A 16947-nucleotide genomic window follows, 5' to 3' on the forward strand; every position below is an offset into this window, starting at 1 on the left:
TTCACCCCCGGACAGCGTGGTGGCTTCACAAGGTGGAACGCTGACAAGTCTAGACAGCAGTGAGCAAAGATCTGTCAGGGTGGAGGTGTTATCCATAGCACATCTTTAGGAGCGGCTGTTTCTGTGCTTGGTGGAGCAGCTGGGAGCAAAGCTGGAGGGTTTATGATCCTTCAAATGTGCGATGGGGTAAGCAGAGCTCCCGGGAGATGCCTACAGCCTAGGGGAGATGGCACCTTTCACTCACCAGGGCTCTGTCCCTCTGCGCACAGGCTCACTGAGGGGTGGAGCAACCATCCCCTTCATGAGCTCCTACGCGGTGCTGGGAAGCCTGGCGGCAGCCCTGGTGCTCCTCTTTGCTGCCATGGGAACTGCCTGGGGGGTTTTGCCCGAGAGAGCGGTCGCGTCATGCTTGACAGCTAAAAATCTGGGCTGCAAGTCTGAGCGCTGGCCTGTGCCATGGCGTCTTTGCTGCTGGTTTGCTGGGATGGTCGTACCACTGGTGCAGGTTGGCACCAGGGCGGCAGGGTTGCCCTGGCAGCAGTGCAGACCGATGGCGAGGAGAGGCCTGTGGCAGCCTGACTGCGGAGGGTTGTGGCTGCATCGTGGTCCTCCAGACCTGTTTGGTTGCCTGTAGGAAATAAGTGAGGTCCCAGTCTTGTTTCTGGTGCTGGCAGCTGCCGTACAGATCCCAGAGTGTCATTTCATACCCTATATCCCTGGAATTGGGGTGCTCACAGGTGGGGTTGCAGATCAAGGTGAGTCATGATGCTGGTTGGGCAGTGAAGGCCACCATCTCGCAGCTCAGTCCTGCGAGTGCCCTCATGGGTTGCTGGGCCGGAGTAGCACTCTTGGCTCTTCCTGACCACCCATTCAGAGGCCAAGTGCCAAATACTCCAGCCGTATCTCCTGGGAACTGGCCTCTCTCCAGCAGGGCCGTGCTGTGGAAAGCTGAGTGGGTTTGATCTCTCTCCCTTGCAGTGCTGCCTGTGGGGGACACCCCCATGGACGGGATGGCAGCAGAGGACCTGGGGCTGGTTGTGCTTGGCCTGCTGAAGTCCCCAGAGGTGTACCTAGGCCAGGTGATTGGGCTCAGCACAAGCAAGCTCACCATGAGAGTGCTGGGAGCAAAAAATCACCTTGTAGGTGTTGCGTTGCTGAGACAGCTCCTGCTCTTGGTGTGCGCAGGCGCACCCGGGGAACACCATGCTTGGTGTGGACACGAAGCAGTACCTGAAGCCTGAGGTCTCCAAGAAGACCCAGGGTCCAGGTGGTCGTTAGCAAGGCTGCAGACTGGGCCTTTGCTGCTTGCTGCATCGGGTCAGATCCAGAACAAGCTCCTGAGGGCTTGTGTTGTGTGAAGGATTTCCCCACAACCACCATTGCCACCTCCCCCCCCTGCCCCTTTACATGCTGGCCTTGGAGGAGGGGTGGACTAGGGTCTTCATCCAGCCTCCCACCAGTGTGCTCTGGCTAAGGCTTTTCTCCACCCTGTCTCCATACTGCAGGGCTGTTGCCTCTTTTATACAAACCCAACTGAAATGACTTGTGGAGCAGCAGCAGTAAAAGAAAGGCAGATCCCACCTCACCAGTGGAGATAGCTTAGCAGACTGCTCTGCTACTGTTCGCCTTCCTTGCATGGTTTAAGTGGGGATGGAGGGTCACCTGTGAAATACCCCAGCCCTGTGAAGATATTTTCTTCTAATTCTTCTCACAGACCTCAGGAGTATGAGAAATGGCTTCCCTGGAGCCAAGGAATTTGGCCAACGTGTTCTGCTGCTATGCCCTGAAGCCAGCCCACAGCATGGAGCTGACCCTCAAACTCAACCCCAGGGCCTGCACCTTCCATCAGTGGCTGGCAGACAACAAAGCTGTGTTCTGACTGTCGCTTCCCTCTTCTTCCACCCAGGCTCATGCAGCAGGTATCAGGTGCTGACTAAGGTGAGCTGCACTGTGTTTTCACCAGTGCCCTGCTGGAAGTCTGACCGTACAGAAGCAAGTGTGGGAGCAGTGTGCTGATGTGAGAGGTGGGAAGAGCTTTGCTACATGCACGTGACTTTAACTACTCCATTTACTGGAGACTACTTTAGGCCAGTGTATTTAGAGTAGGAGGAAAGGCTGTTCCTGGTGCAGCTGCAGGCAGTAGAAGTGCTGCCTTGCACAACTTGTTCAAGGCAGTGTTTAGTGATGCTGGGGTGTTTTCACTTCCATAGGGTTGTGTCTGGTTTTCCCAGGAGTGCCCTCTTTTCTGGACGGTGCTGAGGATACAGCACCTTCCCTGCAGCCAGTCCAGATACCCACAGCAGGCCAGAAGCTGGCTCCTAACTGGGGCATGAGCTTGGTCCAGGGAGGGACCCCAGGGGTAAGCAGTGCAGCATGTGCTGAGAGACACCACGTACCGCATTAGTGGCAGTGCCCTCAGCACCATCCTCAACGACTAAATGCACGGTGCTGTGACTTCTGTGTTGTGTCAGCCAAGAGCCTAATTCCTCAAGCCCAGCAGCTCTCAGCAGCCACAGCCTGGCCTTCTGGCTCCCAGACTGTCTGCAGTCATTGCCCCTGTTTGTTAAACTCCTGTCAAGCTTCTGCTAGGAAAGATTTAAGGACCACAGAATTTAAGACCCGTTAAAAGCACCTTCTCCCACATTGGCTTATTGACAGTACCCTTAAGGCTCTGCTTACATGAGAGACCAGGGACATGGCAGCCATGCCTGTACTTAAAGTCACCTGTGGCCACAAGGTATCCTCTCATCTAGATAAGACCTTCATTCCTTGCCCATGTTGCTGAGGAAAGGAAGCGAGTTAGAGCCAAACCAGTGCAGTCAGGAGTCTGGAACAGTAGATGAGGCAGTAAGGCAGAGAAGGTGTTAAATATCTTTATGAAGTCAATCTTATTTACATGGATACAGATTCACTTTACAGATAGTTTAATCAGGAGGCAACGCGTGCTTTATTTCAGCAAATTAAGAAGGGCAAGACTATGGCATGTCCTTGTTTAACTGGTCAATTAGTGGGTGGGCTTGATGGTACCTGCAAGTTATAACTAATAACAGCTGGCCACAGTAACCATGAAAATACTCACTGCAAGAGCTCGACTCCATGGAGAAAGAGTGAACCACTTCACTTGTGTTCTCACACATGTAGGTACAATAAGACAATGATTCTTAGACCAATCATTTACATTGTGTTGCCAACATAATAAAAAACTTTGCCCCAAACTGGAAAAGGGCTTGGTGGTAATGTAGCACAATTGAACGCTGCAGCCATAAAGGTTTTTCAAAGAGCTGGTGTGAAACTTTTACCAGCTTCGAAGCAACAGCATTTGTGTTGTAACTTCAGTTAACTTTGGGGGGAAGGGAAACCTGAGGCAAAGTGCAGATTCCATCACTGCTCTTTGTGCAGGAAATCAGCAGGACTAGGAAACCCCAGATCTGCTGATGAACCCATGGCAACTGTGCGTTGACACGTCTCGGCGGAAGGGAGACAGCCCACTCTAAGAAATGTATGAGACAGCTAGAAGGGCAGGGGAGATTGTCATGAAGACAGGGTCAAAAGTCACTGATGCACCAAGTCTCCTAGGAGAAGATAAGCAGTAATAAGCTCACCACACGTCTAGCACTCAGAAGGGCACCCGAGTGAAAGCGGTCATCTCAGACTCCATACAGCAAGCTACTCCACTGGGCTGGAAGGACAGCTTTTATTTTAGATTCTCACTGTTTCGGATTCTAATTAATATCTCAACTTTAATTTTTACCAGTAGGACTAGAGGAATCTAAGTGAACTTCCAGTAGCAGTAGAAACTGTGAAGCAACCTTGAGAGATGTCTGTGCCGTTACTGCAAAGACAGCATTTTCCTTTGTTACCATTTCCTAGGACAGCAGTTGATCATGTCACGATGGTTGTTGGTGCCTCAGTGGTTTGTGGCCTCTCCAGCTGGGATTCTCATGGTGCTGTGATCAACATCCTTTGCTCTCCAGAGCCCGCTGCCAGAAAGATTCATCCCCGACTGCAAAGATGATATGCAGCTGCTGGCTCTTAGTTTCCAGTAGAACGTTTCCCTGCAGTTGAAGTAAGGGAAATGCTCAACACTTCTGAATGAATTGGCTTAAGGCACACAGCCCCTGCAGACTGTTTTGCAAGTGCAGGAGTTAGAGAGCACCTCCCCATCTGACTTCAAATCACACTTTGTTTGCCACAGAGAACTGACAAGTTTGAAGCATCTTATTCATGCCTAAAGTGACAGGAAGCTGAGCCCCTGGAATCCAAGACACCACAGCCTGTCATGGCTGAAGAGGTAATTTCAAGTCTGCAGTGCTCCCTCACAGCAGCTCAACGCTGACTAAATGGCACCTGCATCCCACAGTTACGACGCTGCGCTCAATTTGTGCGCCATGGGCTTTGTTATGCTTTACAACAAAGAAATTCCTTCCTGGCAGTTGCTGGCACTGCAAACCCAAGGTAGGGCAAGCCTAGCCTGAGCATAAAAGCACCAGAGACTCTGCAGGCCCGTCTGGGCCTCCCAGCAAGCCCCTGCTTTGCCAGGCAGCATTCCAGGCTGCTCTGCAGTGGCAGCTTCACTAGCTAATGGGAGCAAGCTCCCTGCTTTGAATCGGGTACAGTCAGGGGTTAAGAGTGAAGGGCTAGCCGGCTCCTGGAAGATGTACCCAGCATTTCTCTTTCTGTAGCAGCAACAGTGCAACTTAGTCTGTGGATTTTTTGCTCCAGGTAACATAGAACAGCTAGGGCTTTTCATACTCATGGCTGGAAGGCCTGAGGCTAAGAGAGAAGCAGTGCTGTGTTTTTGCTTCTTCTAGTGCCCAAGAAGAAATGCAAGTTCTGCTTAGTGTGAGGGAAAAACAACAATAAAACACAAGAGGCTTCCTACCTCAGATGGGATATCAGGAGCTAAACATTTTCTTAAGTTTGGTAAGGAATCCCTCCTTGTTCTCCTCAGCCTCAGGCCTATCACCTGCTTCAGTGCTAGCCGTGGCCCTGCCACCTGGACACAAACAGCAAAGGGCTGCCATCAGATACGTTCCTCAAACCACCCCAGCTACATCTCCCACCAGCAGTCAGCACCCTAGGCAAAGCGACAGGGTTATTTCAGACTCGGAATGGAGGCTGGTACAGTTTGAAGGCAGCTGGTTTTGCCAGCATCCTCGTGTACAGGCATCTCCTGTGCCTCGTGTGCCAGTGGGCTGTCACCGAGCCACACTACTAGGGCCTCCTGGAATGAGAGCAATGCAGAGCCCAGACCCCAGAAGTGGAAGAAAAGAACATTAGCCTGGGTAAGACTGTTCCCTTCCCCTCTCTTAAGCCCTCCAGCTGACCGAGGGAACTCTGGCTTTGTACAATAAAGGCAGGGACCCCAAAAAACTCTGAACACAAGCATTTGGAATTTAGAGACTGCCACTAAAAGCAAACAACCAGCTTAACCACAGACAGCAATGACTTTATGGAAGAAAAGACTATTGGTGGCCTCTGGAACAATCTGTCTTGCCCTTTCATTGTCTGTATCGTGGCCGTTTAGAACAAAGGCGTGTGAAATCAGACTGGGGACTCAGCTCATGCATTTCTCATTCAATACTTGGACAAACAGCATCAAGGCATAAATTGAACTTTAAGGACAAATGCAACATCCTCTTGTCAGGCATTTAGCAGCTAGCTGTTCAAGCTCTGTTATTACCAGTTTTTTACTAATCCAGGGCTTGGGCAGGCAAGAAAGTTACACCAGGATACACTACGGTGTGAGTTTAAGCTATGCGTCCCAAAACGTCTCCCCACAGATTCCCATAAGAAACATCTCTGATTAGTTTATGTTGCTTAGAAAGTTTCAGGCTAGAATGAAAAAGGCCACAAGTATCTCAGAACAAGTGTTTACCCACATAGGGAATTTTAGCAGGCATCAACCAGCTAATTTTCCTATATAGACAAACCCCGAGAAGTTTTCTGTCCCTCTGAGAAGTGGCTACAGCAAGAACAGAAGAGACCTTTTTGCTTTTTCTACACTAAAATCATCAATAACAAAATTGTCAAATCCTCCTCAAGCTTTCGTTGCACACAGAGAAAACAAAGTCCAGTCCTCCCTTTCCTCCCACACCCGACTCCCAAGTTCAGACTGATGCAGTGGTGTGAAATACTGCAGCCTGTGGCAAAACACACCTCTGCTCAGGGTATGTTCTGCTTCCCAGAACTAGCTTCCACACTCAACAACCAGCTGTCTCTATACTGTAAGCTACTAGTATTGTTTTTAATCCACCTTGTTGAGTAATTATGGTAAAATCCATCAATTTTGTGTCTTAAAATCAAATCTATACTGCATTTTTCCCCTTTGGTACATAAACTTCTTTAAAAAGCTGTGATGAAAGATTTGTGCTTAGAGATCTCTCCCCTTTCCCCCAAGATTCACCCTTAATGCTCACCTACAGTGGAGAAGACAATCCCATTAACTTCAGTATTATGAAAGTCCTATGGAACATAATGCTGGTAAACGTATAGCACACAGCTTTCCAATATACTGAACTTTCCTGCATCAACCTATATTCCTCAGGATTTGTAATGTGAAATAGAGAGGACTTGAATTCCCAGACTCTCACCTTTGCTTAGCTGTATACAATCTTAAGTTCCCTTATAGGTTTCTAACATAAAAATAAATCACAACCTAACATACTTTAAGAAATTCTTTGTTCCAATATGAGCAAATAAAAAAAACATTCTTTAGTAGCAAAAGACAAAGCTCTTGCCTTAATGTTCTACCATATATTTTATGCCTTTAGCTCTTATTCATGCCAGATACCTCACTGGTTAAACCTAAAAGTACACATTTTTTTTAGCTGCAACAAAAATTTTAATCTGGAGCTGAAAGTGCAGCTTTACAAAGCTTCTACTAACTTCAGTCCCTCCACTGTGCTCAATGCTCTATACTGACAGGAGCCAACATCCAGCACCAACTAATATTTCTGTCCAAGACTCTCCTATATGCACTGAATAGAGCTTAGAGCGATGCTGACAGCAGTATTTCCATTCCACTTTTAAGGAGTAATTTAGAACCCAAACGCCAGGAGCACCACGGGCATCTTCAATCCCAAACAGCTATTATGGGTTTTCAGAGCTAGTGACAAACGGCAGAGAACACTAAAGGTTTTCAGAGAAGTTCCCCACTGAATCTCACTGCAGTTGTTCAGGATATTACTGGCAGATGTCCATGACATTCCTGTGCTGAAAGTGACTGTTCCTGTGGGGGTCAGAATTAAGAAACATTCCTGCTGAGGTCAGGAGTGAGTGCTGAGAATGGATTAGCTCGCACAGAGAACTGAGTTGAAGCATATTTGCTTTTTCTACCTCTGCTACTAAAACAAGTTACTTCTGGCACAGGGATAAAAGCCAGCAGCTAAAGGCATTCATAACCACAGCAAGATTCACCAGAACCTGTCACGGCTCTGGGGTATCTTAAAGGTAATGGTACCCTGCTCTCCGTTCATGCACAGATTTACCCAGTAATATTGGAGTAATGCTTTCTCCAAAGAGGCTATTTCCCTGCTTTATGCTACAGCCTATTAATATCACACCAGTAAAATCACCTCTTAAAATAATATACTCAGCAGTTTGTGTTGACATCCTGTTTGAAGGTCACCTTGGCTCGCCTTCCTCCCCTTGAATCCTCAGGAAGCCTTCTGCATTCCCGCACCACCTCCATGAGAAAGGAGCACTAATTCCCACTGCTTACCTGATGATGTATTTGTGACTCCATTCACTGTGCCTTCCACATCTGCCTCGTCCTCGGCATAGCTCATCATTAAAGCTCTCTGCCGATCCGTCAGCCTTCTGCAGGTCAGTACACAGATTGTTGGTTACTGCTGTCTTTAGGGAAAGATGTTATCTATAAGCTTCCCTAATCTGGCAGCACACACAAGAGGCAGCTACTGGAAATACAAGATTAATACATCTGAAATACACTGAGAATCCCTGTGGTGCTCTTAAAATGAGCACTCTATAAAGAATAAGCCCTAGTGGAAGAGGAGTGATATGACCCACTGCATTTCACCAACTGCAGTAAAAAAAAGTATTCTGAAGTGTTGAGAACTGTGGAGCCCCAGCAAAACACACATCTGGCAAGGAGAGCTCAGGAAATGAACTCCCCAACTGAGTGCAGCAACACAAGCTATAAAGTTTCTTTCACCAGTGGTGCAGAGGTTCAGCAAGCAGTCTGAAGAGCAACTCCAAATGACTTTGGTTCCTTTAAGTTGCAGGTATAAAAGCACAGGAGTGTTACAGGCTGGAACAGTTCAGTGTAGCTGACATCTGGACAGAATCAGCAGATAGCAAGGCAAATCTGCAGGTGCAGAACTACTTACATAGTTCCAGGGTTTAGTATTCTTACAGCTGGCTTCCCAAATTGTGCTTTTTTTTTTTTTTTAAACAACAAAAAAAGACGTTTACCTCACATGCGAATAAAAAGCAGTGGGGGGGGGGAGGGAGGGGGAAAATCAATGAACTGGCATCTGTCCGAGGAACACTGGGCACAGATAAAGCAAAGAAGCATTTTCATAAAATTTCTCTGAACTTTTCCTGCAAGGAGTTCAAGATTTCACAGAAACTTGTATTACATCTACTTACTGAGGAACTTTTATCTTTATGTGAATGTAGTGGTCTCCATAGCCGTAACTGTTAACTTTGGGAATGCCTTTCCCACTCATTCGAATTCTCTGGTCTGGCTGAATACCAGGGGGTATCTAGGAACACAGAGAGTCAAGTTTATTATTTTAATTACTGTAGAAATGCTTAAAATATCTTTCTATAACAGGCTTCAAAATAAGATGGGGTAATCTGGTATGTTCATGCATTGGACACATTCAGAGGCTGTCAGTAATGATGAAAAAGCTTTTGAAGGATCTTACATATGAGACAGTATTAAAAAAATCATCCAGCAGGTTTTCCCAGCACTCAGCAGCCTGCCATTTTTAGCAGTGCTTTATTTGTCCAGCAATCCACACAGCCCTTCCTTTCCCTGTCACTACACGGTGATATGAAAGGACATGTGACCAAACAGGTCACAAATTACCTGACAGTCAATACTGAAGAGGTGTGAAACTTGATACTAGCAGACTCAGGAGATATGCACCGTCTTTCTAGCAAAGGAGGAGTTTTTGTTGTCCTACATTACGTTACGCCACAGCTCTTCTACATAATAGAACTTACCGTGATATTGATTGTCTCATATAAGCCTTGACATCTGGCTGTACCTCCCAGAACAGCCTGTGCTATTGAAATAGGGAGGTCCGAATGGATGTCTGCTCCATTTCTTCTGAACACGGAACTTTTTTGAACCTAAAAGGCAAGCAGTTCCAAAGAGTAGTGAGCACAACAACATGAAGTTCTCATTGTAAACTGCTTTCAAAGTTCTCAGAAGAAGACATACCAGAAGGCTGTAGTCAGACCCTTTACTATCCACAAACTGCACGGCTAAAAAGTCTAAGTTAATATTTAGTCATTTAGAAAAAGACAGATATTGACATAACCTTAATTAGCTAGAGGCTTAGGAGGATGTCTGCTTCCTATCTCAGCAACTCCCTCCCCTAATGACTGACATTTTGCCAGTGAGCTCTTAAGTGCATTCCTGCAGCTCTGCTCAGTACTCACATCTGTGCAGGCAGACAGCTCCTCGAGTCTCCAGTTCAAAGATGGAAGGCATCAAGAACCCTCTCTGTATTTTGATGCATATTACCCTAAAGCCTTCATCCCAGAACACGCAGTCCGATTCTTTATGAACAGACTTAACATTCCACCATTTGTTACAATACAAATCTTCTGCTATCTCAGAAAGTTCATGTGGATCGTATTACTTCAGCTGTTTCAAAGGATCACTTGCTCTTTCCCCTCCTGTTCCCCAGTCAGACTTCCCAGGCAGTTGTGAAGGGAACAAGCAACCAACTTAAATAATATAAGCAGCTTACGACATATAATGATACATACCCTGAATGTAATGAAAATTTCTTTCTTTCCCACAGGCATTCGAACTGTCTGCCCATCCTCAACACCTGCAGTTAGAGGAAAAAACAAAACAAAACAAAACAAAACAGGAAATGTTACCCTATTTTACCTGGTATTATACTCCATATATTACTTAAATACCTACAGCCTTTCTGTTCAGACCTCTTGCCATCCCCAAAAGCCTGCCACCACAGCAGCACCCGCACCTCCAGGAGCACAAGCCACAAGACCTACCAGTAGGAAGCACAGTAACACTCTCCACAGGAGCCCAGGAGCTGCGGCCAAAGGAAGGAGGTGTCAGCACACGTTCATAGCTCAGATCTGATCACTAAGGTGCCAGGCAGATGAGCACCCCTACACAGGCTCACTCATTACTTCAATCCCTACCGAATTCTTTTGGGAACTAAGGAACGCTGGACAGCCTCCACAAGCTACAGGAAGATTACATGTTGCTCACCCAGGATGGTCTTGAAGAAGCAAATTTTCAGCCCCACTACCTGTATTATCTTCTTTGCTGAGAAAGGCAAGCAACACACTCTCTGCGAGCCAAATTAAGGCTTTCAGGATTTCCCCTCCAACTTTCCTTAAGGATCAATGAAAAAGTCAAGTCAACGAGACTTTTTGAGAGTTCCACTCTTCAACACCTGCCTAGAAGAATCCATGCGAAATCCAAAACCTCTTCTCAAGAAGGGCAAATATTTTTATCTACCAGATATGAAACCATCATCAGAAAGCGCATCTTATTACTAATCCTTTCAATTCCCAAGCTATCAATCCTCTTTGTTCTTAAGATAATTTCTCTGCAACAAAGCTTCTTTATGTTGCTCAGACATTTGTCAGGGAGCAGCCATGCTCTAGAGGCAAGTTAGCTTAGCAGAAATAACTATAGCCACTTTAACAGATAGGAGCACACAAATACAACACTAACCAGCTGGCACAGGAACCACCACTGTCTTCTTCTGTTTGGTTTGTCCTGTTCCTCGACATACCACACACGGTGTTGTTACGATGGAACCACGACCACCACATCGTCTGCATGTAGATCGCATCACAAAAGGGCCTGTATTTATCGTTTCCTAGTGAAGAAAACCCAGATTGTATAAACATTTGGTATCAGGCAGCTACTTGTGTCTTCACTTCCACAAGACCCCTGGCAGCAGCCCAGCACATGTGAGTCCTTCTAATTGCACACACGGCATGACAGGGTTCAAGGATAATGATATCTTTTAGTAAGTACTGGAGCAGAAAACTGGCTCAGAAAATCCTATGAGAATGGTGCTTAGAAGAGGCTGGAACAGATGCTATCCTCTCACACTACATCTGCCTACGATTTCTATCACATGTCCAAGCATTGGGCAGTGCCAGTCCCTCTAACCTGACTCTAATCTCTAACACTCATACATTACCCATTTTATCATGAACTTCATGCTTTGTTAAAAAAAACATTCTTCAGTATGTAATTCTGTCTCCTCTAACAGCGGGTGAAGCTCAGAAAGTTTATTTCACTCATGCAGCTTAAATGGAGAGCCTTCACTTAGAACTCAGCTGTTCGGAGGATGACACTTTCAGAATCTAATACCAGTCCAAGAGCAATGAAGATCATGCCTTATTGTACATTATCTTCTGAAGTCTCCTTCCAGCCTACATTTGTGGGACTGTGTATACATCTTTAGATTTAAAACTTAAGCTCCAAGACTCTGCAAAGATTGGAACCAAGCATATCTGTGGCCTTGTTCCAGTTATTTTACCTAGTCTCAGTGTTATGAGTATAAAGGAGGCTGATTGTAGAACTCCATTTCAACACCTATGTTTTAATTACTTTGAAATAGAATTAAAAGATACATTAAGAAATTCGAAACAGTAAAGAAAGCATTGTTTGAACCAATTCCTCTAACTAGATTTATCAGAAAAGACAGCAGTCAGCAAGCTCTTTTAAAATACAGCTTATAACTAGAAGAGAACAGGACATTCACAAAGCAAGAAAAAAAGTTTGTCCCCTGGTTAAGTTCCCTGGAGCCCTGACAAATCATCTTTCCCCAAAACATGCTTTTCTCCTACCCCTTCTGTTTCCCCATAAAGTCAACATTCTTTCTCCAGAGCCTCAGGTAGCATTACAGCACTGTCAAACAGGGATTATTTTTCGGTTTGTTCCTATTCAATTTTTGAATTTTCAGAAAATTCAATTTCTATTACCACTAAAAACCATCACTACACGAGCATGTGTCTCATGACAAGGGGAAGGGAAACACAGTGCTCTTCATCTCTAGGATATTAAAGGAATTTAATGCACAAATGGGGACGAAGCTCCTTAAAGAGCTGTCTCACATGGATCTACAAGCATCTGTATTTTGAAGAATCCAAAGACAACCCACTTGCATGAATTATTGCCAGCGTTCAAGAAAAAGTCACGGAGACTAACTGTGGACTGAATGGGAGAATCGTCTGTCAGATGGGAGTACATGAGGAAAAGCCTGAAGGTTTCATGGGCCAACTACACCTGTTTTGCACAGAAAGGTATTCTGGTCACAGACTGTTTTTCAGTATCCATTTTGATGCATGGAAACTGAGAGCCTCAAGGTCGATCATTTCTTTACTTACTGTTAAGTAACATGCATCTTGTTATTTCATGACTGTCCTTACACTGTCATTACCTTCCTCCTCCCCTCCCCCCTTCAAAGCATCCCATTTACTGCCCAAGAATTTCAGAATTGTTACAGGTATGGTATATTGGGCATATGATACCAGATGATCTATCGTTTTTAGTTGTCCAGAACACGTGTTCAAAATAATGAAAATATTCCTAGTACGTATTAACATCAAGTCCTCATCTATTAACTTGGCTTCACCCAAGATATGCTGATGATTATAGAAAAAGCTTTTCAATGTGGAAAGCACTCACTTGCCCCAGCAACAAAAAGCACAGAAGACCTGTATCTTAAAAAGCACTTACCATGCCAGTACCATTGCAGTAATGACACCGCTGCGCTTTGGTACCAGGTTCATGCCCTTTACCATCACATCGCTGACAGGAGTCATTGATGTTCACCACAATCTCCTTGTTAACACCTTTTGCGGCTTGAGTGAACGTCAATTCCATGATATACTGTATAGGAAACATGAACATCAATCTACAACTGATATGTGCTGGGATCTTAAGCAGACTTTAGTCATTTTACGTCAAATATCAAACAATGCTTAAAATATATCCAGGTAATGGAGTGGGAGAAAAATGGATGGATACACACATGTTCTGTCTCATTTTAGGAAGCAATGATCTGTCTCACTTAAATAGAAAGGGGTACAAAAGGATAGCAAACATCGCAAGAAAGATGACTACACCAGTCTGATGAGCAGTTGTGCAACAGAAATGACATTTAAAAGTAGAAATGAAGAAAAGACAGTAAAAATAGAAATCATTTTTCTGCTCTTAAGAAAAAAGAAAGAAAACATTACTACATCTATAGGCCTTATTTAATGAGAAAACAGCAACAGTAAGTGTGAAGTCTTTCAATGCCAGTGAAAGCACATGCTCTTCCTCAATAAACTCTTTACCTGGCAAGGAGAGTAATCAGCAAAGATTTTCTACTACCTCCTGGGTATCTTCCCACAAAACAGAATATTCTGCTTATAATAAACCCAGAAGTCCTGAATACCAGACATATTTCTGAAGACAGTGCACAAATCAAGAGTATAAATACCTAAGAGTGCATTTAGCTGCAGTACAAAGAAAAAACAAAACCTCTTTCTCACACTTAGGCTTCATTACAAAGTTAAGCCAATTCAACAGTCTAATCAAAAGCTGGAAGGCTTATTTTACAGTTAAAAGTTATCCTGTGGCTTTCAGCATTAAAGTATAAAACAGACATATGTAGATCAACTTATAGCCTATACAATGATGAAAACAGTTTGACAGCATTAACCAGTGTCAGAACACACCAGATAAAGCTTACACCCAGAGCAGCGAGTGACAGACTAGCGTTCCATGTAGTTCTATGTTTTTCATCTCACGTACTCAGAAAATAAACATATTTCATCCATACCTCCTGCGGCTGGTCAAAGACACTCTGAAAGTCTCCAAAAGGGGATCCTGAAAACTCTCCAAAGATTTTTCTGAAAAGCTCCTCTGGATCAATTGATGGCCCGCTGCTCCAGTACTGGCGTCCAGCACCTGCTGCACCAGGATCAAAACTAGCTGTACCGTAAGCATCATATTGTTTCCGCTTCACTTCGTCACTTAATACCTTTGAGGTAAAAGAACGATACCATCAGGACACTGCACAGGCCTGGGGCAACAAGGCCAGGCCTGGACAGTCTGTATCTGCATAGTCACGTCTCTCAGGAGAATCCAAGGCTACATGCGTTACCAGCACAAGCCCGTTCTCCAACCTTCCTCATGATGTGAGGGAGGCTGGCGCAGCCATCACGATCAACCGAATTATCAGAAAGCCTCTTCTTTCATCATCTCTCTCACATGTCATCGGGAAAATGACAAGATTTTGCTAATTCATAATAAGCAAGAATAGCTTACATTATATATTAGATCATTAATATACTGCATGAAAGCTAGCAGTGAGTGCTGGAATAAATTTGAAAACCTATTAGAGTCGCAACCAGCACAAAAAGACTTCTGAAGAAGCTGAAGAGCAGGAAGAAGCGGGAGCTGGTACAGGAGTGGGAAGCAAAGTGTAATATACCTTTTTCTCAAAAAATGTACTAACTACTGACAGGTTTTTTTGTTTGTTTAAGCGGACCAGTAATTCCACCACCGTAATCAGCTTTCCCATCTATGCCAGTCAGTGATTACTGAAAAAGACCACAAATCCAAAAAAGTCAAAACACATTTAACTAAATCAGATATTTGAGTTAATAATAATTTCCTGGAGGTAATAAAGGCATGACTGGGGCAGAGGCACTGCTCAAGGCTAAAATACAACAGATGAAACAATAGTCATAGTTGTATAGAAAATTCACACAGAGAGAAGAAATATTTCCCCCCATCTGCTCCAAGCATTCTTCCAGTCTTTCCCCCTTTTCACAATAATAAACCCTGTATATTACCTCATAGGCCTCTGCCAGCTGAGAGAACTTCTCTTTAGCTTTGGGGTCATCCTTATTTGTATCAGGATGGTATTTCTTTGCCAGCTAAACAACAAAAAATTAAATCTTAGAGACAGAAGTAATTTGCTTTAGCATATCTCACATGCCAGGAAAAACACATGAGAGAGCTTGGTATTCAACATCTATATTTTAGGGAACTAAAAGCATTCACTGTCTGTATCATCCCAATATAAGGAACCAAAAACCTGTCCCTAGTAGACTGATACATGATTCACTGAGTAGTTCCGAGACTTGATGTAAAGAGATGATATCTCTCGCCTGAGAGATGACAGCACAGAGCACAGATCCGCAAATCTAGACAAGGGTTTAGCTTTCCTACCCCTACTTCAGAGTTTGTCTCCAGTGGGTCCAAACTGAGGAAATATGTATTTTTTCCAACGAACTTAAAGGAATATTAGGAACAAAAGATCCCTTAGGGAAAAAAGAAAAAAAGAAGTGTTTCCCAGGATATAAGGCTTTCAAGTCTCTTCAGCACCAAAGATGCTGCGGGTAGCTACGACTGCTCTCCCTGGCTATGGGCCCTCTCCGTCGAGCCTCCCTCCACCCCCGCAGCCCCAAGGGCCCCGTGGGGCTCAGCTGGGCCGGGGGCAGCACACAGGCCTCTCGCAGGGTCGCCTCCCCCCAGGCCCCCGGGCTGTCAGGGGCAGCCGGCCGGCCGCAGGGACGTGCCTGGTAGTAGGCCTTCTTGATCTCCTTCTGGGTGGCGGTGCGCGGCACCCCCAGCACCTGGTAGTAGTCCTCCTTGGCGCGGGCTGCGGCGCTGGTGTGGAAGGAGGCGGCGGGCGCGGCGGGGAGGCGCCTCGTCCCTAGGAGAGAGGGCAGAGGGACGGCGTGAGGGCCCGGCAGGCTGCGGGTGCGTGGCCGGCAACGAGCCGGGGACACGGCCGAGGAGCCGGGGGCGGGGAGCCGGGGGAGGTGCGGGCCGGGAACGGGGCAGGACCCGGGGACGGGGCCGGGGACGGGGCCGCGGCGCCCCTCGCCCCCCTCCCCCCCGCCCGGTAAGACCGCGGCGCCCCCCGGGCCGCGCTCACCCGCGGCGCCGAGGCCGGCGCGCAGCGGCAGCAGGCGGCGGGCGGCGCGGGCCGAGGCGGCGGCGGGCGGCGCGACGCTGAGTCCCCGGGCGAGCCACACGAGCAGCAGCCGCCCGTCGCCCGGCCGCCGGCTGCGCGCGGCGGTGACGGCAGCCGCGCCGAGCCACCGTGAGGAGCTCCCGGCCGCCATCTTGGCCCCAGGCGGCGCCCTGCGCCTGCGCCGCCGGCCGCGCTCGACGCGGTGAGGGGCGGGGCAGCGCGCGTGCGCGCGGCGCGGCGGGGCCGGGCAGCTGTTGTTGCGCATGCGCGGCGGGGCCCGGCGCGGCCGTTATGGCGGTGAGGGGGGGCTGCGTGGCCCTGCAGCGGTGTCGCCGGGCAGTGCGGGCCCGCGGCGGCGGCCGCTGCCGAGCCCCTTCGTGAGGGGCCGTGGCCTGAGGCCGCCCCTGGGCCCCAGCGGCCTTCAGGGCCCGTCGGGGGAGGCGCCGTCCCGTCCCGCCTCGCTGCCGGCGCAGGCACGTGAGGCCTTTGCAGGGTGCGCGGCTGCCTCCCCCCCGCCCCGAGGCGCCTGCTCTCCGGGGCCTGCTGTGTGCCGGGAGCAGGCTGTTCCCTCAGAACGTGTTGCATCCCTACCTTGCTGGCTTGCGGGTGGCCTTGGTTTCCCTTGAAGGCGAAGGCACTCGTGTGCAGCCCGCTGGACAAAGAGCAGGCGTTACTCGCAGCATCAGCTTTCCTTTGGCTCATGAACCCCTAGGGTCCCTCCGCGGGCCTTTCTCTGCAATAAACACACCTCTGCCTACAGCAGGAAGCAAGG

The 16947-nt window shown here is 47.3% G+C and overlaps 2 protein-coding genes across 4 annotated transcripts; one reads left to right on the forward strand and one right to left on the reverse strand.

The window, feature by feature from the left end:
• Positions 1–456: 456 nt before the first annotated feature.
• Positions 457–7749, forward strand: NMRAL1 (NmrA like redox sensor 1). Its single transcript, XM_064519945.1, is given in 5 exon segments — positions 457–505; positions 979–1212; positions 1715–1749; positions 1751–1938; positions 7626–7749. Coding segments are annotated over 4 exon segments (447 nt in total). The 3' UTR covers positions 1880–1938; positions 7626–7749.
• On the reverse strand, positions 2860–16395 carry DNAJA3 (DnaJ heat shock protein family (Hsp40) member A3). Of its 3 annotated transcripts, XM_064520524.1 has the most exons (12): positions 16137–16395; positions 15775–15911; positions 15046–15129; positions 14028–14228; positions 12938–13090; positions 10916–11063; positions 9970–10034; positions 9196–9324; positions 8614–8729; positions 7724–7821; positions 4883–4996; positions 2860–4055 (listed from the first exon to the last, which is right to left on the reverse strand). In XM_064520524.1, the coding sequence occupies exons 1-11, from the start codon at positions 16324–16326 to the stop codon at positions 4896–4898; spliced, it is 1422 nt and encodes a 473-aa protein (XP_064376594.1). In that variant the 5' UTR covers positions 16327–16395; the 3' UTR covers positions 2860–4055; positions 4883–4895. The 3 variants fall into 3 exon arrangements, with proteins under 3 accessions (XP_064376594.1, XP_064376592.1, XP_064376593.1); XM_064520522.1 differs by lacking the exon at positions 4883–4996 and having other exon boundaries at positions 16137–16393; XM_064520523.1 differs by lacking the exons at positions 2860–4055; positions 4883–4996 and having other exon boundaries at positions 7773–7857.
• Between the last annotated feature and the right edge of the window lie 552 nt (positions 16396–16947).

This window comes from Dromaius novaehollandiae, chromosome 14 (genome assembly GCF_036370855.1).
Source record: "Dromaius novaehollandiae isolate bDroNov1 chromosome 14, bDroNov1.hap1, whole genome shotgun sequence".
In the NCBI taxonomy this organism is placed as follows: domain Eukaryota; kingdom Metazoa; phylum Chordata; class Aves; order Casuariiformes; family Dromaiidae; genus Dromaius; species Dromaius novaehollandiae.

What these genes read in the sequence shown, in the direction of transcription:
- DNAJA3 (XM_064520524.1), bottom strand. Translation starts at nt 16,326, where the DNA reads ATGGCGGCCGGGAGCTCCTCACGGTGGCTCGGCGCGGCTGCCGTCACC. An exon ending in TCTTTGACCAGCCGCAGGAG is followed by an intron (nt 13,091 to 14,027) that starts GTATGGATGAAA and finishes TTTCCTATACAG; the next exon opens with TATATCATGGAATTGACGTT. An exon ending in ATGAGACAATCAATATCACG is followed by an intron (nt 8,730 to 9,195) that starts GTAAGTTCTATT and finishes CTGTGTTCCTAG; the next exon opens with ATACCCCCTGGTATTCAGCC.